At 45.6% G+C, this 21,622-nt stretch overlaps 1 protein-coding gene across 3 annotated transcripts in view; it reads right to left on the bottom strand.

The window, feature by feature from the left end:
• The window catches only part of DRC12 (dynein regulatory complex subunit 12 homolog), a 155,903-nt gene that overhangs the window by 20,246 nt on the left and 114,035 nt on the right, over positions 1–21,622 (bottom strand). For 2 of the 3 annotated variants that reach the window (XM_075838905.1, XM_075838906.1), the window contains exon 5: positions 12,156–12,248. The exons of the other annotated variant lie outside the window; for it this stretch is intronic. In XM_075838905.1, the coding sequence (XP_075695020.1) occupies positions 12,156–12,248 (93 nt within the window). The remainder of the gene's footprint in view (positions 1–12,155; positions 12,249–21,622) is intronic. 3 annotated transcript variants of the gene reach the window in all.

Here is a 21,622-nt window from a genome sequence, read left to right on the forward strand (position 1 = left end):
CCAGCGTTTCAGAGGGCCCGGTTGGTTCCATCTCCGCCCCATACTGCCATGGTTGTCCATCATCAAGGTCGTCGTCAGACTCGTCATCACCATCACTGTCATGTTGTGCGGCTGCCTCGTCCCCTATCCCTTCCTGTGATTCCATCTCCAAATCCAGCTCCTCTTCAGGTCCTGTTTCCTCATCCTCATCCTCCTCCTCCTCCTCAACATCCATAGCCAGATGTGATCCTTCCTCCATCCTTTGCTGAATCATCGCTGTGAGCGTTTGCTCCATAATGAATATCAGCGGCATAACATCGTTCATTCCGCTAGCGTCACGGCTCACAAATCGTGTGGCCTCTTCAAAGGGCCTCAAAACGCGACATGCGTCTCTAACCAGCTGCCAGTGCCTGAGCTCGAAATTACACTGGCTCCAAACGCTGCCCGTCTGCTGAATCAGGAAATCATTCACGGCTTTCCGCTGTTCGTACAGACGGTCCAACATGTGCAGGGTGGAATTCCAGCGTTTTGGAACGTCGCAAATCAGGCTGTGTTCTGGGAGATTGTTTTGACGCTGCAAGTCCAGAAGGGCGTGCTTAAATGCATGCGAACGTCTAAAGCGCACGCAAACCCTTCTGGACATGGCCAGCACACCCTTCAAACCAACATATGACTTTGAGAAGCGTGTTATGACCAGATTGATCACATGTGCCATGCAAGGAGCGTGAGTCAGGTGACCTAGACGCAGTGCAGACACAACGTTCTTCCCGTTATCAGAGACAACATTGCCCGGTGTGAGTTTCAGAGGAGACAGCCAGCGTGCGATTTCCTCCTTGATGCACAGCAGCAGCTCCTGCCCTGTCTGGCTTTTCTCGCCCAGGCTCAGCAGGTGTAAGACAGCGTTGTGGCGCTTCACCTTGCACCTATGAAAAGAGGAGGGAGGAGGAGTGGAAGATACGCTGTGTCCTGTCGGGGACAGGAAGACCTCCATTGAGGAGGGCGAGGAGTAGGAGGAGGAGGATGGTGGGCGCCTGGTGTCCGGAGTTGAACCAGAAAGATACAAGCGTGGAGGTGGTAATGCCTGGCATTGCTGCGGTGGTGCATCGGACTGCAAAATATTGACCCAGTGGGCCGTGAAAGACATGTACTGTCCCTGCCCATAGTTGCTGCTTCACGTGTCGACGGTGGCATGTACCCTGCTGCACACGGATAATTGCAAGGACTGGCACACCTTTTCCTCCACGTGCTTCTGCAAGGCAGGGACAGCTGTTTTGGAGAAGTAATGTCGGCTAGGTATTCGCCACCTAGGCTGAGCGCACGCCATCAATTGCTTGAAGCCGGCGGAGTCGACCAGGTGGTACGGCAGCGACTGCACCACCAACAACTTAGCCAGGTGTGAATTAAGCCGCACGACAAGTGGATGACTGGGTATATATTGTTGCTTATTGGACAACGATTCCGTAAAGGATAACTGACGGGACGTAGGAGGAGCACTAGATGACAGTGATGATGATGATGACAACGACATGGTGGATAAGGCCTGGCTACTACTTATGAACAAAGGAACGGGGAGTGGGAAAAGTAGTGTGTTACATCAATGTTAAAAATAAAAAATACTTTATTGAATAATTATTAAAAACAATGTTAGATGAAAAAATGATGACGTTGTGCCAAAGTCCCCTAGATTGGCACACTAAGACAATATTATGTCTAAATTAATTGATTCGTTTTATTAAAGATATATGTGTCTAGCCTCCCCCTGTGTATATGCGAGGAGGCTCTGCAATAGTCCCTGATCCAGAGATTAAAGTGTTAAATATTAGCAAATGGCTGTCCCCCTCAGTATCAATGACGAGACAGTCAACCTGCATATGACACTAAAGGTTCCTCCAACGGGCTGTAATTAAAGCCCTGCGGTGGAGAAATCCCTGCATCAATACAACCATATGGGTTGTATGTGCATGTGTCCCATGCAAGTAGACACGGCACAGCAGAGTTGAGACTGTTGCGTGCTAGCTAGTCCTCTATGTATAAGCTTGACATAGCAGAGCTGTAACTGCTCCGTGAGGACAACTCTGCAGGAGAAGTAACTGATCAGATAGTGTGCTCACACAGTGATCTCCAGTCCCACGTAACCATTAGTATTCTGCCTGTCAGGCAGTTGTATCACTAAATCGAGGTGTGTTTACTTTGTGCAGATAAGGCTGCCGAAGTCAGTCACATACACATGGGAAGGGTTGAGAGAAGGTGAGCCGCGATCAGCTGTTTGAGTGTATTCACAGCTCAAACATAGCTCGGCATAGCAGAGTTGTAACTGCTACGTGAGGACAATTCTACAGGAAAGAGTGTGTTCTCTTTGTGCAGACTATGCTGCCAGAGTCAGTCATATACACATGAGAAGGGTAGAGAGTAAGTGAGCTGCGATCAGCTGTTTGAGTGTATTCGCAACTCAAACATAGCTCGACATAGCAGTGCTGGAACTTGCTACGTGAGAACAACTACAGGAAGGAATAACTGATCAGCCACATTGACGGGCAGGCGGCCACACAGGTAGTGTGCCTCAGCAGTGATCTCCAATCCCACGTAACTGTAAGTGTTCTGCCTGTCAGGCAGTTATATTACTAAATCGAAGTTTGTTTTCTTTGTGCAGATCAGGCTGCCAAAGTCAATCACATATACAAGGGCTGAGAGGAGGTGAGCCGCGATCAGCTGTTTGAGTGTGCTCGCAACTCAAGCATAGCTCAGCTCCGTCCCTCCATGTATTGTGACCGAGTCTGCAGCCCAACATGCGGTATTGACGTGCTTAAGTCCCTGACCAGGGCAGATATTCTGCCAGATAAATGATTAAATCAAATTGTTATTTGAACAGTACGGAGCAATGTGTGACCATCTAACATTGTGATGATTTTAAAAGACACCCGACGCGCGTTTCGCCGGTACTTCCGGCTTCTTCCAGGGGTGGCGACCGCCAGAATCAGAGGCCAGATATGCTAAAAAGATCCCTGATTGACAGGGATGGTAACCAATCCAAACAGTTTAAGACTAGAAACAAAATAATAGTGCAATGTGATACTTCCGGCTCGTTCCAGGAATGTATCCATGTTAAGATAACACTGCCAAGGCTCAGGATGCATCAATTTATAACAAAAAGTTCAAATTGCAGTCATGTCAGGACATTGTGCTGCACATTTAAGTGCACATATAGCACTGTCCTGCAGAAACAAAAATATATAAATGTGAGTATAATAGTCATAGAGAAGGGAGGGGGAGGGGTAAATGTCCGTTCTAGAATAATGCCACTACACAGTCTGTGAGTACAGTCCATCAATAATTCCACTGATGGATAGTAACTTGATGGAAATTAAATTAATGTCTCATCACAAAAATATGAGACAAGAAGATATAATTTAATATATTTGGTTGTATGTGAAAACAGCTGTCAATGGGTACATTCACATAGAAAAAGAACAAGTTTGTAGATACACAATGCTGTGTAGGCATTAATTACTCTATCAGTGTGCCAGAAGTAGAGATTTTGAATATCTAGCACGGTGAGCTGATAATCTAAGATTTTAATTAATATCATTCATCGTTAATAACAGGTTCAAAGAAAACATCCAAAATTAAAACTCTCGTTTATCCCAAACGGTTTCACGGAATTCATACGGAATATCCACTCACTTTCTCTCCTCAGAAGGGCCTCATCGAGGTTGCCCCCTCTAATACCCATATTGAGTTTACAAATGGCCCAACCTTTCAGAGTCTGCCATTCCAGATTGTGTCTCTCTTTAAAATGTTTGGCAATTGGAGTAGGCGTAAATATTTTCTTTTGGAGTGTACAGTCCCTCTCGGTTTTATCAAAGTTTATGATTGACCTGATATGTTCTCCAATACGGATCTTGAGTGCTCTGATCGTCTTGCCCACGTATCTCAAACCGCAGGGGCACTCCAGACAATACACAACTCCTTGGGAATTACAATTCATATGTTCTTTTATCTTATACAGTGCCCCAAATCCATCAGTAAATTGCTTGGTTGTGGTCAGTATTCTACATGCCCTACATAGCTTGCAGGGAAAAAACCCTGTATTCTGGACCCTCTTGGTACCGTCACCCCGCGTGAAATGGCTTGCCACCAAAATATTTGAAATACTGGTTCCTTTGCGATATCCTGAAAGGGCCCTCTCTCCCAAAATCATATTTAAACTGGGATCCGATTTCAGTACGTGCCAGTGTTTGTTTAAAATCTGCATCATGCTATCCCAGTCTGCATGATAGTCAGTAATAAATCTTGGCTGTATAGTGATTTCAGAGGTTTTGGTAATTGCATTGGTTCGTGTCTTTTTGGAAACGAGCAGTTCCTCGCGGTTAGTTCTAAGCGCTATGTTGTAGGCCTCTTTGATATTACGGTTAGAGTAGTGTCTCGCCTGCAGCCTAGCCCTCAATTCAACTGCTCGTTTCTTAAAATTAATAAAAGTTGAGAAATTGCGTCTCAATCTCAAGAACTCCCCTTTTGGTATTGCCCTAATTGTGTTTTTCGAGTGTGCACTTTCAGCAGCCAACAGGCTGTTGGTGGCAGTCACTTTCCTATAGAGATCCGTGTGGAGATTCCTCTCTGGATCTGTGTAGATGAGAACATCCAAAAATGGAATCGACTGTGAATTATAGTCAAGGGTCAATTTCAGATTGAAATCATTGTCATTCAATTTTCCAATGAGATTCTCCAAATCAGAGATAGGGCCCCCCCAAATGACGAATATATCGTCAATGAAACGCCTCCAGAGGCAGATGTTATCTGTCAAAATTTTAAACTCATCACAAAAAACAATTACCTCTTCCCACCAGCCAAGATAGATGTTGGCAAATGTGGGGGCCACAGCTGCTCCCATCGCCGTGCCCCTAATTTGCAGGTAAAACCGCCCGTCAAATAAGAAATAGTTCCGTGTAAGGATGAATCTCAGTGCTTTAAGAATAAAGTCCTTCCTCACGGGGTTCAGATTCTGATCTCTAGATAGAAAATAGTCTACCGCTGAACAACCTCTAGAGTGGTTGATGCTGGTATAAAGACTTTCCACGTCACAGGTTACAAAAATTTCATCTTGGTTAAGACTGATTCCATCCAACTCTTTCAATATTTGCATAGTGTCTCTGGTGTGGGAAGGTAAATTCGACACAATGTCACGGAGTTCGTTGTCGAGCCACTTGTTACACTTCTCCGTGAGATTTCCCACACCAGAGACAATAGGCCTGCCCGGAGGGTTCACAAGATTTTTGTGAACCTTTGGGAGCATGTAAAAGGTGGAAACCCTAGGGTCCTTGACGGATAGAAAACTTTTTTCATTGGGTGTGATCGCTCCCAATAAGAGAGCTTCTGAAATCATTACATTATATTCATTCAAGAATTGGACTGTCGGATCTCCCCATAACGGTTTGTAGCACTGTTTGTCGAGTAGCTGTCTCTTCGCTTCACGTATATATTGATCCTTGGGCCAGATAACGATGTTACCCCCCTTATCCGATTGTTTAAAGACACAGACTGTGTAGTGGCATTATTCTAGAACGGACATTTACCCCTCCCCCTCCCTTCTCTATGACTATTATACTCACATTTATATATTTTTGTTTCTGCAGGACAGTGCTATATGTGCACTTAAATGTGCAGCACAATGTCCTGACATGACTGCAATTTGAACTTTTTGTTATAAATTGATGCATCCTGAGCCTTGGCAGTGTTATCTTAACATGGATACATTCCTGGAACGAGCCGGAAGTATCACATTGCACTATTATTTTGTTTCTAGTCTTAAACTGTTTGGATTGGTTACCATCCCTGTCAATCAGGGATCTTTTTAGCATATCTGGCCTCTGATTCTGGCGGTCGCCACCCCTGGAAGAAGCCGGAAGTACCGGCGAAACGCGCGTCGGGTGTCTTTTAAAATCATCACAATGTTAGATGGTCACACATTGCTCCGTACTGTTCAAATAACAATTTGATTTAATCATTTATCTGGCAGAATATCTGCCCTGGTCAGGGACTTAAGCACGTCAATACCGCATGTTGGGCTGCAGACTCGGTCACAATACATGGAGGGACGGAGCTGAGCTATGCTTGAGTTGCGAGCACACTCAAACAGCTGATCGCGGCTCACCTCCTCTCAGCCCTTGTATATGTGATTGACTTTGGCAGCCTGATCTGCACAAAGAAAACAAACTTCGATTTAGTAATATAACTGCCTGACAGGCAGAACACTTACAGTTACGTGGGATTGGAGATCACTGCTGAGGCACACTACCTGTGTGGCCGCCTGCCCGTCAATGTGGCTGATCAGTTATTCCTTCCTGTAGTTGTTCTCACGTAGCAAGTTCCAGCACTGCTATGTCGAGCTATGTTTGAGTTGCGAATACACTCAAACAGCTGATCGCGGCTCACTTACTCTCTACCCTTCTCATGTGTATATGACTGACTCTGGCAGCATAGTCTGCACAAAGAGAACACACTCTTTCCTGTAGAATTGTCCTCACGTAGCAGTTACAACTCTGCTATGCCGAGCTATGTTTGAGCTGTGAATACACTCAAACAGCTGATCGCGGCTCACCTTCTCTCAACCCTTCCCATGTGTATGTGACTGACTTCGGCAGCCTTATCTGCACAAAGTAAACACACCTCGATTTAGTGATACAACTGCCTGACAGGCAGAATACTAATGGTTACGTGGGACTGGAGATCACTGTGTGAGCACACTATCTGATCAGTTACTTCTCCTGCAGAGTTGTCCTCACGGAGCAGTTACAGCTCTGCTATGTCAAGCTTATACATAGAGGACTAGCTAGCACGCAACAGTCTCAACTCTGCTGTGCCGTGTCTACTTGCATGGGACACATGCACATACAACCCATATGGTTGTATTGATGCAGGGATTTCTCCACCGCAGGGCTTTAATTACAGCCCGTTGGAGGAACCTTTAGGGGGGATTCACACGAGCGTGTATTCGGTCCGTGCGGGCCGCGTGGTTTTCACGCGGCACGCATGGACTAATACAAGTCTATGGGGCAGTACAGACAGTCCGTGCTTTTTGCGCAGCGTTTGTCTGCTGCGCAAAAAGCGCGACAGGTTCAATAACTCTGCGTATTTCGCGCATCACGCACCCATTGAAGTCAATGGGTGCGTGAAAATCACGCGCACTACACGGAAGCACTTCCGTGGGACGAGCGTGATTCGCGCAACAGCAGTGAAAAGGATGAATGAAAACAGAAAAGCACCACGTGCTTTTCTGTTTCCAAGCATCCAAACGGAGTGTCTTTGCGAGGAGCGAACCCCGACAACCGAGGCAAACTTCACCGGGTTCGGCCAAACTCGTTTTGGCCGAACCCGGCAAAAAAATTTCCGGTCCGCGACGTCGGGAGAGATTCACTGTGCATGGTGCTGAAAGAGTTAAACTGTTTCAGCACCATGGACAGTGACTTGCGATCCCAAAATACATGAACCTGTAAAAAAAAACGAAGTTCTAACTTACCGATTACTCCTGTCTCCTTCCTGCAGTCCGACCTCCCGGGATGACACTTCAGTTCAAGTGACAGCTCCAGCCAATCACAGGCCAAGCACAGGCTGCAGCCAATCACAGGCTGCAGCGGTCACTTGGACTGCCGCGTCATCCAGGGAGGTGGGGCCCGATGTCGAGAGAGGCGCGTCACCAAGGACGCGTCACCAAGGCAACGGCCGGGAAGTTCTCGGTAAGTAGGAACTTTATCTTTTTTTTTTTACAGGTTTTGCGATATTGTGTTCGGCATTCACTGTCGAGGGTGCTGAAAGATTTAGCTCTTTCAGCACCTTGGACAGTGACGGGCGTCGACAAGCCTCATCTCTATGATGCCGGCTGCGCGAAAATCACGCAGCCGCGCATCAGACACGCATGACACACGCAGCTGTCAAATGGTTTTTGCGCTCGCAAAACGCCGCGTTGTTTGCGCGCGCAAAAACGCAACGCTCGTGTGAATCTCCCCTTAGTGTCATATGCAGGTTGACTGTCTCGTCATTGATACTGAGGGGGACAGCCATTTGCTAATATTTAACACTTTAATCTCTGGATCAGGGACTATTGCAGAGCCTCCTCGCATATACACAGGGGGAGGCTAGACACATATATCTTTAATAAAACGAAGCAATTAATTTAGACATAATATTGTCTTAGTGTGCCAATCTAGGGGACTTTGGCACAACGTCATCATTTTTTCATCTAACATTGTTTTTAATAATTATTCAATAAAGTATTTTTTATTTTTAACATTGATGTAACACACTACTTTTCCCACTCCCCGTTCCTTTGTTCATATATCGATAATTGGTGGTGTACACCTAGTGTGAATTACTCCAACATATTATATATAAAATTGTAAGAGGGTAATACCTATCTAAATATATCATCTGGCTACTACTTAGATGACAGGGAATCGGGGCAGCAGCAGCAGCAGCGGCAGAGGGGTCTTCATTAGATGTACATGATGATGGTGGGGCATGTCGATTGTCCCACATGGCCTTGTGATGCCGCTCCATGTGTTTACGTAGAGCGGTAGTTCCTACATTGCTGCCCTGCCCACGCCTTACTTTCTGCTTGCAGATACAGCACTGTGCCATGTTTTCGTCCTCCGGGAAGGTACAGAAAAATTGCAACATGGCAGAGTACCATAAAGAGGTAGTACCACGTCCACCACCACCACCACCACCACCACCCGAGCTTGCCCCTTGTCTGGCAGGCTTTTTTCGGGAGCCTACACCAGCATCAGTGTCGCCGTCACCGGCTCCTGAGCTGACCCTACTGCTGCAACGTTTTGCAGATTGACTTCTGCCCCTACCTCGGCCTGGCTGTTTATCACGTCCAGTGCCGCCACTACTACCCTCCTCCTCTGACGCCGTCATCACCTCGTCACCTGGTTCCCACGTCCCTCATCATCCCCGCCACTTCTGTCACTGTGTCGTGAATGTGATGTGACATCATGGCGGGCTCCATGCCCCCCCTCATTACTGCGTCTGCCACCACAGCTACCACCACTAACACCCCCACTACCACAGCTATGCGTCTCGGACACCGCTTCCACCTCCTCCACCACCGCCGCAACACACTCCGTTGGCTGACTCGCGGAAAACAAATCATCATCACTATGTTGTTCAGTATCTTCCTTCGCACCCGAGCAGATGTCTCTTAGGACTCTCAGGAAAGATGGCTTCCCGCTAGGAAGGGGGAGTGAAGACATAGATGATGGAATGGAAACGCTAGAAATACCTATATTACTACTGTCACTGTGCCAAGAAACTGTAGAGGATCTGGAATCCAACGAAACCTGGCTTGAAGCCAGATCGTCAGAGTCTTCCTGCTGAGATGACCGCGAGCCAGCCAACCAGTCCACAATGGCCGTATTGTCTAAAGTAACCCGCCCACCGGAGGAGATGGACAAGTCTGGCTTGCTGATACTGCTGCTACTTCTACTAGCAGGCATATGGCTGCTGCTACTAGTGGAACTGGGCACATGTCTTGTGCCACAAATGCTGGTACTGGGTCTGGCACCAACAGATCCAACATTTGGACTGGAAGAGGACACGGCATGGGTGTTTTTTCCTCTACCCCGTCCTTTTACAACCTTTTTTTTACCAGACATTTCACTGCTGGAGTGCAGCAAGTTGAATCAAAACCCGGGGATGAGCCCCTTCTAAAAGCGTATTCACACACTGGCTTGGCAAATGGCAATGAATGAGAATTTCTATCAGCCACGCCGCGGTGCACTCAGGGAATGCTGGGCATTGTAGTACTACTACAAAGGCTGCCTGTATTGCAAGTTGGATTGTTATTTGTTATGTTAACGGCCGGGGATGAGCCTCTTCTAAAAGCGTATTCACACACTGGCTTGGCAAATGGCAATGAATGAGAATTTCTATCAGCCACGCCGCGGTGCACTCAGGGAATGCTGAGCGTTGTAGTAGTACTACAAAGGCTGCCTGTATTGCAAGTTGGATTGTTATTTCGTTATGTTAACGGCCGGGGATGAGCCCCTTCTAAAAGCGTATTCACACACTGGCTTGGCAAATGGCAATGAATGAGAATTTCTATCAGCCTCGCCGCGGTGCACTCAGGGAATGCTGGGCGTTGTAGTAGTACTACAAAGGCTGCCTATATTGCAAGTTGGATTGTTATTTCGTTATGTTAACAGCCGGGGATGAGCCCCTTCTAAAAGCGTATTCACACACTGGCTTGGCAAATGGCAATGAATGAGAATTTCTATCAGCCTCGCCGCGGTGCACTCAGGGAATGCTTTGCGTTGTAGTACTACTACAAAGGCTGCCTGTATTGCAAGTTGGATTGTTATTTGTTATTTTAACGGCCAGGGATGAGCCCCTTCTAAAAGCGTATTCACACACTGGCTTGGCAAATGGCAATGAATGAGAATTTCTATCAGCCACGCCTCGGTGCACTCAGGGAATGCTGGGCGTTGTAGTACTACTACAAAGGCTGCCTGTATTGCAAGTTGGATTGTTATTTGTTATGTTAACGGCCGGGGATGAGCCCCTTCTAAAAGCGTATTCACACACTGGCTTGGCAAATGGCAATGAATGAGAATTTCTATCAGCCATGCCGCGGTGCACTCAGGGAATGCTTGGCGTTGTAGTACTACTACAAAGGCTGCCTGTATTGCAAGTTGGATTGTTATTTGTTATGTTAACGGCCAGGGATGAGCCCCTTCTAAAAGCGTATTCACACACTCTCTTGGCAAATGGCAATGAATGAGAATTTCTATCAGCCACGCCGCGGTGCACTCAGGGAATGCTGGGCGTTGTAGTACTACTACAAAGGCTGCCTGTATTGCAAGTTGGATGAGCCCCTTATAAAAGCGTATTCACACACTGGCTGAGTAGTGAGTAGTGGATGAGTCACTTCAATTGCTGGATTCCTGGCTTTTAGATTCCTAAAGCTTTCCCTTACAGCACAGAGATGCTATCCCTACAGCTCCTGTCTCTAAAATGGCCGCTGAGCTCCGTGCATAGACTTTTATTGCAGGCTTGAGCCCGCCCCTATGCTGCCTCCCGATTGGCTGGGAGAGCCGTTTGCAAGGCATTATGGGGTAGCCTGATGTCAGGTGATATTGTGAAATCCTCCATTTTAGATGTAACATGTGGCAGGCGCCAAAATGTAGCCGGTTCGGTCAAAACGGGTTCGGCCGAACCCGGTGAAGTTCGGATTCGCTGCAAACCGAACTTTTCCCGATGTTTGGACCGAAACCGGGTTCCGTTGTCCCGGTTCGCTCATCTCTATTATTTGGAACATTATAAAAAAATAAAAATGTATTTTAATTATTCTCCCTAGAGGACTAGAACCAGCGGTCGTTGGGTCGCTTGCATGATGCAGTATATCGTGATATTGACAGTGGCTTCAAAGGAGTACAAAGATGGCGGACCTGGGGGCCTTCATTAGGCCCCCAGGCTGCAATAACAACCATTGTCATCAATCGCGTCGTGGGCGCGATGGAGGGGGGCCCCTGATTCTAACAATTTAAATGCCGCGGTCGCAAAGTGATCTTTGATTCCGTCCTTTGCAGTGAGGTGTCAGCTGTATAACACAGTCGTCACCCGCTGAGTATGGAGCGCGCTCAGTCTGTGAGCCCGCTTCAAACTTCCCTTTAACGACTGTCAGGTACATGTACGTGACATGTCGCTAAGGTGTTAAACAAATCTCATCTACACAGAGCGGAAAAGATTTGTTCTGCTCTTCATCAACTTTTTATGACTTGCTATTTGATAAACTGTGGACTTCCAATAGTAAAAATAAATACATACATACAAAATGGATGACTAAGGCCTCATGAACACGAATGTAAAAACGGGCTTAATTTTCGTGGCGTTTTTGGCCCGCGGCCATTGGGCACGGCGAAATACGCGTTCTCTGCCTTCCATTGATGTTCCTTTTTCCTGTGCGCCATTTCTTTCGCTTGTGGGAAAAAAACGCCTCCGCCTCCCATTAAAATGGGAGGCATTTCGGATGTTTTTTGGCGCGTTTTCCGCGTCAAAAAACTCAGTGTGAACTGACCCTTAGAATACATTTTCACATATATAGTGCAGTTCAAATGTTACTGTTCATCTGAAGAAAAAAAAAACACTACACATTGTACATATTGACAACTGTGCATACTCACTCAACTGCACCTTTAATTCTGAGACCTCTTCCTCCAAATCCTGTATATGTGCTGAGCTCTGCTGCTCCAAATCCTGATGCTGCCGTGTCATTTCTAAAGAGTAACAAGAACTGTAAAATATCTAATAACTGGTGTGTTCAGTTTTTGTATGGTGGCCAGTGGCGTAGCTATAGGGGTCGCAGCGGTCGCAGTTATGACCGGGCCCCTAAGCCTGGGGGGCCCACGGGCCCCCGTTGCCATACAGCAAGCTTCCTAAATAAATCTTCTGTGCCGTGAAGCCGGCACTTCCTGGTTACTACGGTCACATGGTACACTTAGTGTACCATGTGACCGTGTTCTCACGTGACACGTCTTCCAGACAGTGGAGTGGAAGAGTCGGTTCGGAGGACTCCAGGTAAGCTGCAGTCTGTAATGTAATGTATTGTGTGGTGTTGTAATGTGATGTAATGTAATGTAATGTGTTGTAATGTAATGTGTTGTGTTGTGATGCCTTGTAATGTATTGTGTTGTATTGTGCTGTTTACGGTGGAGAGGGGGGGGGGCGTTAAATCACCTCCTCTCTCCACCGCAAACTCCACAATCCAACACAATACAGTATAGTACACATGAGTGTATGAGAGCGGGGCTGCGGCTGTGTAATACAGTCACTGCCCCGCTTCTGAGTCCTGACATGTGCACGCCGTCAGGAAGATGTGATTCGGCCGGCGCTGCACTAATGATCTGTGGCACTGAAGACAGAACATGGCGGACGCAGTACAAAACACCATCATGTTCTGTCCTCAATGCCTGAACCGCCGCTCATTAGTGCAGCCCCGGCCGCATCACCTCATGCTGACCGCGCGCACGCACTTAATGTCAGGAGCGGGGCAATGGCTGTATTACACAGCCGCAGCCCCGCTCTATAACGGCGGAGATCAGAGAAACCTCTCCTCTCCGCCGCTATTCTCCTGAATCCTGCGATCACATCCGACTGCAGCATTCAGGGGAAAATGAGAAGGGGGATGCCCCTGGATTGAGGGACATACCATATATGGGCAGACAGCCCAGGGTCCATTGAAGGACCCCAGTGCAGTCTGATCATATTTCCTGTTGTTAGGGCATACTTATGTATGTCCTAACAACAGCCTATGTACTATCTGTACACAGGCTAATGTACTGGGATAAAGATATATGCCAGTACATTAAAGTTTAAAAAATAAAGTAAAAACAAAGTAATGTTAAATTTAAAAAAAATACACATACGCCTTTTTTACAATAAACATTAAAATAAGTCTCAATACATAAAATATACATATAATCGGTATTGGCGAGGCCGAAATAACCTACACAACAATTTTTTTGCATCATTTAAGATGTGTACGCTGTAAAAAGTAAAATAAAAACTGCTTTCTATCACTTATTGTGGGGCACGAGGTGCAATGATGAATTTAACCTCGATGTGCCTCACATTAAGGGCTCATTTACACAAGCGTGTGCGTTTTGCGCACGCAAAAAACGCGGTGTTTTGCGCACGCAAAAGGCACTTGACAGCTCCCATATGATGCGCGGCTGCGTGCTTTTCGCACAGCCGCCATCATGATGACACTCCGTTTGAATGTTTGTCAACAGAAAAGCACGTGGTGCTTTTCTGTTTACATTCACTGTTTGACTGCTGTTGCGCGAATCACGCGCGTCCCACGGAAGTGCTTCCATGTGGTGCGCGTGATTTTCACGCAGCCATTGACTTCAATGGGTGCGTGATGCGCGAACAGCGCACAAAGATAGGACATGTCGTGAGTTTTGCTCAGCGGACTCACGCTGAGCAAAACTCACGGACTGTCTGCACGGCCCCATAGACTAATATAGCTGCGTACGACACGCGTGAAAAGCACGCATGTCGCACGCACGTATATCACGCTCGTGTAAACGAGCCCTAACCATAATTAACCCCATGATGTACCTTACACATTAACCCATTATGACTGAGAAACATGATGGGATTAATTACTATTAATGTGAGGCACATTCAAAATTCATCATCACACCTCGTGCCTCACATTAGAAAACATTTTTTTTATTACCGTTGGCAAAGTAAACGATGTATCGGTATCGTAGTGCAAATTTTGGTATCATGACATCCCTACACTGTGGGTCGCGTCCCCCTGGGGGTTCGTGTGAAGACCTCCGGGGGGTCGCGAGTCACTCACCGAGGTCCCGGTTCCATTCAATCCTGGAGCAAGGAGCTGACATCTCCTTGATCCAGCATTCACTGTGCCCTGAGCGGCTCGACGCAGGCAGGTGGGATGTAGCGATATCATCGCGCCTGTCTGCGCCGAGTCGCTCATAGCACACACAGGAGGAGGCGAAGGATCCTCCACCCGATGTGGGAACGGGGATAGGTAAGAAATTATGTTATTTTTCTATTATGCACATATGGGGGCATTATACTGTATGGGGGCTGATATTGCGGGGGGGGGGCATTATACTGCATGGGGGCTGATAAGATGGGGGGCATTATACTGTATGGGGAGCATTATACGGTATGGGGCTGTTATGGGGGGTATTATACTGTATGGGGGCTGATATTGCGGGGGGGGGGGGCATTATACTGCATGGGGGCTGATATGGGGGAATCATACTGTATGAGGGGCTGTTATGGGGGGCATTATACATTATGGGGCATTATACTGTGTGGGGGCATTATACTATGGGGGCTGTTGGGCAAGGCGTCTGGGCATAGGCGCGCTCAGGGCTCTGATGATGATGGTGGTGTTGGGGAGTGGTAGTGGGGCCCAAGCTGAATTCTTGCACCCGGGCCCATGAGCCTTTAGCTACCCCCTGATGGTGGCACATGGGAGTGGCTACAGGTCCATATTATAGGCCAGTTCTGTACGCTGAATGTAGCCTGGGGAAGCCAACTTAACACATAATGCCGCATGCTACATTGTCTTTGTTATATGTAAACCATGAGAAAAAAATCTATACGTGCGTCCCGATATAATTGGAGGTACAGTAAGGCTCCATAGCAGTCTAAGAATTAGTATTTAGTACACAAAGTATATGCTTCAGATCTGTACTGTAAGGCTGAATGCACACACTGCGTATTACCATGTAGCAAATCCCCAGCGTAATACAGTACCAGCAAAGTAAATGAGATTTCAAGAAAACTCATCTAGATGGTGCTTATTTTTTCTGCACGGAAATTGACCTGCATGTCAATTTATCCTGCGGTTTCATATCCGACTAGTTTTACAGAAAAACGCACCCAAATACGCAGTATAAGGTTGGGTTCACACGACCATGTTACGTCCGTAATGTACGGAACGTATTTCGGCCGGAAGACCCATCATAGTGATGTACGACGCTAGGAGTCCCTGCCTCTGCGTGGAACTACTCTCCCGTACTGTAATCATGATTACAGTACGGGACAGTTGTCCTGCAGCGAGGCAGGGACTCCTAGCATCGTACATCACTATGATGCTAGGAGCCCGGCTCCCTGCAGTGTGTTCGGTCCGGGTCTTCATGGTCGTGTGAACACAGCCTAAAACTGCAATCAAAATTTAAAAAACGCACCTAAAAACGCATCAAACGCACAATTAGGTGCGGCTTTATCTGTGGAATTACTTTGCTTATACCTGCGGTTTTGCAGATTATCCGCATAAAATGACACAATGTGTGCATTTAGCCTTAGGGTAAATTCGCACCTGGTGTAAATACTGCAGATTTTCTGTAACGAAATGTGTTGCGGAAAATCTGCAGCATAATACAGTAACAGCAAAGTGGATGAGATTTGAATAAATCTCATCCACAAGCTGTGTAAATAGCAAGCGGAACAGCTTACCCGGGGGACACCAGGATGGTAAGTACCATTCTAATATAAAATAACAAATGGAGAAAAGAGGGAAAGGGGGAGAGAAAAAACATACCAAGCAAAAAACACATTTTATTAACAACTTATGGGGGGCCGTGCGACCATGTGTCCCCCAGGCAATAGCCTGGGGGGGCCCTGACATGGTAGCACAAACCCCACAATACTCAATCAAACTGAAATAAAACATGACAACAGTTTCTTTGGATAAAAATGGCCACGGTGTTTATTAAGGGTAACCTAAGATAAAATAATTCGAAGAGAATAACCATAAATAATCGAATAAATAATAAAATATAAATATTTTGACCAATAAAAACCAAGTCCGCCCAGCATTAGCTGGGTGACAAACTCCACAAGCCATGACATTACCAAGACATGGCCCCCCCAAAACACCGCAGCCATTCTTCAATTAAATTCTGCAGGCCCAAATTGAAAATGTCGATACCCACATCAGAAAGATGTATACAACCATTTCTGAATAAGAAAGACCACCGAGGACCGACATGTATTTAGACATGGCTCTATTAATCCTTTTACGGATTCGATTCAAAAACTTATAATTTCCAGAGGACCATAGCAGTCTTGGAATAATCTCTGAAAAGGAAATAGTAGCGTCAGGGAAAAAACATTTTATCAAGGCTATATCCCTTCTCATTTCCCAAAGTAAGTCCAAAGTCTTTTCTTTACCTAGGTCATTACCTCCAGCATGGATGATAATTAAATTCGGATCCGGCCAATAAGAACTCAGTGATTTAACTAAAGAAAACACGTTTTTCCATTGCAAACCCCTTACCCCATGCCAAAAAACAGAAAAAACTAGCGGATCCATAGACAAATTTTCTGTATAGGACCTTCTCGCGGCTCTCTTCTGTGCCCAAAATATAAAAGAGTCGCCAAGGATCCAAACAACCAAACGCTTACCTGTGGATATATAATTACACTACTAACAAGTCTGGTCGAACATAAAGTTTAAATCTATTAGACTCCCACCTACCAATTCTTTTTATAATCCCTTCATCAATTCCTAACTGTGCAGCTTCCGTAGCTTCACCTATTCTAAACGAATGGGAGGATATTTTTAAATGCTCCAACTTCAGGGACTTCAAACATTTCTTCAAAACAGAGTTAAACTGAAATCTGGACAGCTGATCTCCATTCTGATGAATCAGGAAAGCAACCCCAAGACTCGGCCTGATTGACAACCAATGTTTAACATTAGAAACTGGGCAAAGAACAGAACCAGAAAACTGATTAATTCTAACCAAACTACCTTTTCCTAATTGATCTGTATTAGATTTTTTTAACAATAACAAAACATGGTCAACTTTGCAACTAACATCCTGAAATGAAAGGCCCGAGACTGAAACTTTACTCTCTGCCACCAGTTTGCTTATTCTCAAGGCTGCAAAGAACATTAACACAAAAGCTGTTCTAAACAAACACACTTCAAAATTATTAAAACAAACTAAATGTAACACATTGAATAATTTTAACAAAAAATCTAATGAAATAGGCCTTCTTCTTTCCACAACCTGAGCTGACCTATGGTAACCTTTCAAAAGCTGCTTAACTGGGAAGAGCGAAGAAATAGCCAGACAACTGTTTAATTTAAGAAAGAAAGAGATGCCTGCCAGAGACTTAGAAATGGAGGCAAATGACAGCCTCCTACTAATCAGGCTACATACAAATTTTAAAACTAGACCTACCTCATTATGAAAGAAATTACAGTTCTCATTAACACAGAAATTAACCCACTCCTTCCAAGCAGCTGAATAATCAGCCCATGTTCTTGGAGCCAAGGATCTCTGAATATTAACATAGATTAGTCCCAAATCAGATTCCATAAATGAGGAGGACACAGAATTCCACAAAGCTCCGCTTCTGGCGCCATCGTTCTGAACCTCCGCCACTGACAACGAGATAATGAATCTGCTATATCATTCTTTTTTCCTTCTATATAGCTAGCTTTCAACCAGATGTTCAACTTCAGACAGCATAAAGTTAAATGTCTTAATATCTTAACTACTAATTCACATTTTGAAGATAATGTGTTAATTGCAAAGACCACACCTTTGTTATCCGTAAACAATAAAATTCTCCTATTCTTAAAATAATGACCCCATACAACTATGGCTACCAAAACCGGAAATAATTCCAATAAGAAAATATTTGAAGTAACCTTGCTTACACGCCAAGCACTGGGCCATAACTCAGCCGACCATTGACCATTAAAGAATGCCCCCGTAGCCCATACTACCGGCTACATCCGTAAATAAAGACAAAGAGTCAGAATCCTCAAAATTAAACTGCCAGCAACTGTGTCCATTAAATTTAGATAAAAATTCTAGCCATACAGCTAAATCTTCTTTTAGCTGAACCGTTAACCTAATATGGGACCTAGGTGATTTAAGACCCCTTGTTGAAAAATACAGTCGCTTTGAAAAAACTCTTCCCATAGGAATAACTCTAGAGGCAAAGTTCAACAAACCTAACAGTGACTGCATATCACGTAATGAACATTTCTTCCTAGCTAACATACTGACTAAAGAAACCCTTAACTTTAACAATTTTTCCTCTGGTAAACTAAATTCCATTCTCTCAGAATCTATTCTAATACCTAAAAATTCTAATGATCTACATGGAAACACAGTCTTCTCTTCTGCTAACGGAACACCAAAAAATGTCATAAACTCGACAAATTTTAACAATAAGGAATAACATAACTCAGAACTAGCATCACCTATAAACAAAAAGTCATCAAGATAGTGCAGAACACCTCCATCCGGAATTTGTTTCTGCACTAACCCAATGTAAAAAGGATGAAAATGCCTCAAAATAGAAACAAGATAAAGAAAAACCCATTGGTAAACATTTGTCATAAAAATAATTACCTTCAAATTGAAAACCTAGAGAGTTGAAACCTGCAGGGTTAACTGGTAGTAAACGGAAAGCTGATTTGATATCAGCTTTTGCTAAAAAAGCATTTTGACCAAACTGTCTCAATAAAGAGACAGCCTGATCAAACGATGCATAGTGTACTGTCGCTTTAGACTTGTCAGCATCATCATTTAATGAAGCCTTAAACGGGTAAGAAAGGTGATGTATTAAACGGAATGAATTCGATTCCTTCTTAGGGACAATTCCTAAAGGTGAAAGTCTAAAGTCTGTAAACGGCGGATGTATAAAAGGACCAGCGATCCTGCCAGTTTCAAGCTCTTTCAGGATTTTCTGATGCACAATATCCTTATGCTGCTGGATGGATTTCAAATTATCCACCCAGCAACAACCAGATCCTTTGAAAGAAGGGATATCAAAACCAAACTTAAAACCGTTAAAAATTAAATTAGCTTTCTCCCTGTCTGGGAACATTTCTAGCCATGGCGCCATTCTTATTAAATTCACTGGCGTCCATGCTTTTGGATAACTGTTCTTTGGAACTAGGGGGTTGAGACTGGTTTGCTTTTTTAAAACAGCGACACATTGGGTGCGAACCCCCACAAAAGGAACATTCGTGTTTATACCGACAATTGTTCAACCATTTACACTGAGCTTCATTAAAAGCAAAGCAAACTCCTTTCCTCAACGTATTCTGAGAACTAGGCTGCTGCTTGGGCACTGATCTTTGTGGAAGCATTAAACTAAGCCACAAACCAACATCCTTAGTGCCCCATTTCAATGAAGGGTACACTGGCATCTTCTGGCGAAACATTTCATCATAATTGTACCATGCTAAACCACCAAACTGGCGGTAAGCCTCAAGAATGATGTCTACATGCTGGAATAAATTACTAGAATTAATGAAAGACTTTTCCCCTAAAACTGAAGCATAGATACTGAACGCCTGTAGCCAGTTAAAGAAAGACTTAGGAGGAGAACGTTTTTTATCCTCATCTTTATCAGACTTACCATCCTGCTTGACAAGAGTCTCCTTCGCAGATGGTAATAAAGAAAATAAATCTATAAACTCGTTCCTCCAAATACGCTCCTTAATTGCTGGCTGTAAATGAAAACATAATGACGAAATATCGCAAGACATCACTTCCTTACAACAAGCTTCCGAAACACCAATTCCTTTCTCTAAAACAGGAATATTACTAAAACCAGCATTCTGCAAATGCTGACTACTATGCTTCCATACATCAGCGGGGGAACTAGCAGGAACAGCCGACTTACTGACCAAATCAGCTAATAATTTTAAAATATCAAACATTACATTAGAATTGAGGGGAGGGGGGATGGGGTGGGACAGATAAGGGGTAGCTGGCATCTCACCACTCTGTTCCACCTGTCCTGGGTCGGGCACCGCTCCTGCTACATCCTGCTGCGTGCCTGTAGATCCTGGGGAAACTTGCTGACAGGAAAGTTGACTCCTGGGACCTCTTCTTCTCCTTGATACTGGCGGGGGTGGAGAATAAGCCACCCTAGTCTTCCGGCTCCTCTTCCTCGGTTGCAGCTCTGAAGAAAAGTCCTGCGCCGCCTCTAAAACCAGTGAGGCCGGCGCTTCAGCTGAGTCCTCCACACCATCCTTGGAGCAGGAGGGGATAGCCGACCAACCTGCTGTCTCCCGTTCTCTGACTAAACTTCTGGCCAGCGGGTTAGCCAATGGCGCCGGCACTTGCGGCGCACTTCCGGCACTGTGCGCCACCTTCTTTGATGACACGGTCGGCCGCCTTCTCTCAAGCTCCGGCACCTGGAGCGAACGTCCGGAACTGCGCTCCACCCTCAGTGATGACTCTGCTGCAGACTTCCTCCTCTTGGCTGCAGCTGATGACGGCACCTCGAGCGACGACCCAGCAGGAGACACTGCTTCCTCTATGTCGTCTTCCAGGCCAGTAAGTTCGCTTCTTCCCGCGTCCTCCCTCGACGGCGCTGCTGCTAGGCATTGCCTCAGCCAGTTTTCTCCACCTTCCGACTCCGCTCTTCTGATCAGCTCCATCAGCAGGACATCCATGGCGACGGTCCAATCTTCAAAACTGGCTGCTTGACCACGATGAACTGCTCCTTTTATGTCCAATTTTCCCGCCTTTAGGATTTTATCAATGACCAATCAGCTGGCCTTCAACAAATCTGCCTGGAGATAGAATCTGCCAGACCCTGCTCATGCAATTGCACAGCTGACCTAGGTAAAAATCAGCTGGGACCAACTCCAAACTGCCCAGAGACAGAAACATCTGGAAACCGGCTCGTGCCACCAGCACAGCTTACCCGGGGGACACCAGGATGGTAAGTACCATTCTAATATAAAATAACAAATGGAGAAAAGAGGGAAAGGGGGAGAGAAAAAACATACCAAGCAAAAAACACATTTTATTAACAACTTATGGGGGGCCGTGCGACCATGTGTCCCCCAGGCAATAGCCTGGGGGGGCCCTGACATTCACTGAACAGTAATGCAAGTGCTCCGATATCCCCAACCCATCCCGCTCCTCTCACCAGCATTGCATGCACAATTAGACTGCAGTTTCTGAGGTCTCCAACCATTTGGACCAGATTTCTCAAAATTTCTTAGGCCAGTTTCGATTGAGATACAATTTCTGATACACAGGTACATATTTATTCACCATTTGCATCCACTGTACCTGACTCGGACATACTGTGGCTTTCCAAGCCATAATCA

Source organism: Rhinoderma darwinii, chromosome 10, assembly GCF_050947455.1.
Source record: "Rhinoderma darwinii isolate aRhiDar2 chromosome 10, aRhiDar2.hap1, whole genome shotgun sequence".
NCBI classification, from domain to species: Eukaryota; Metazoa; Chordata; class Amphibia; order Anura; family Rhinodermatidae; genus Rhinoderma; species Rhinoderma darwinii.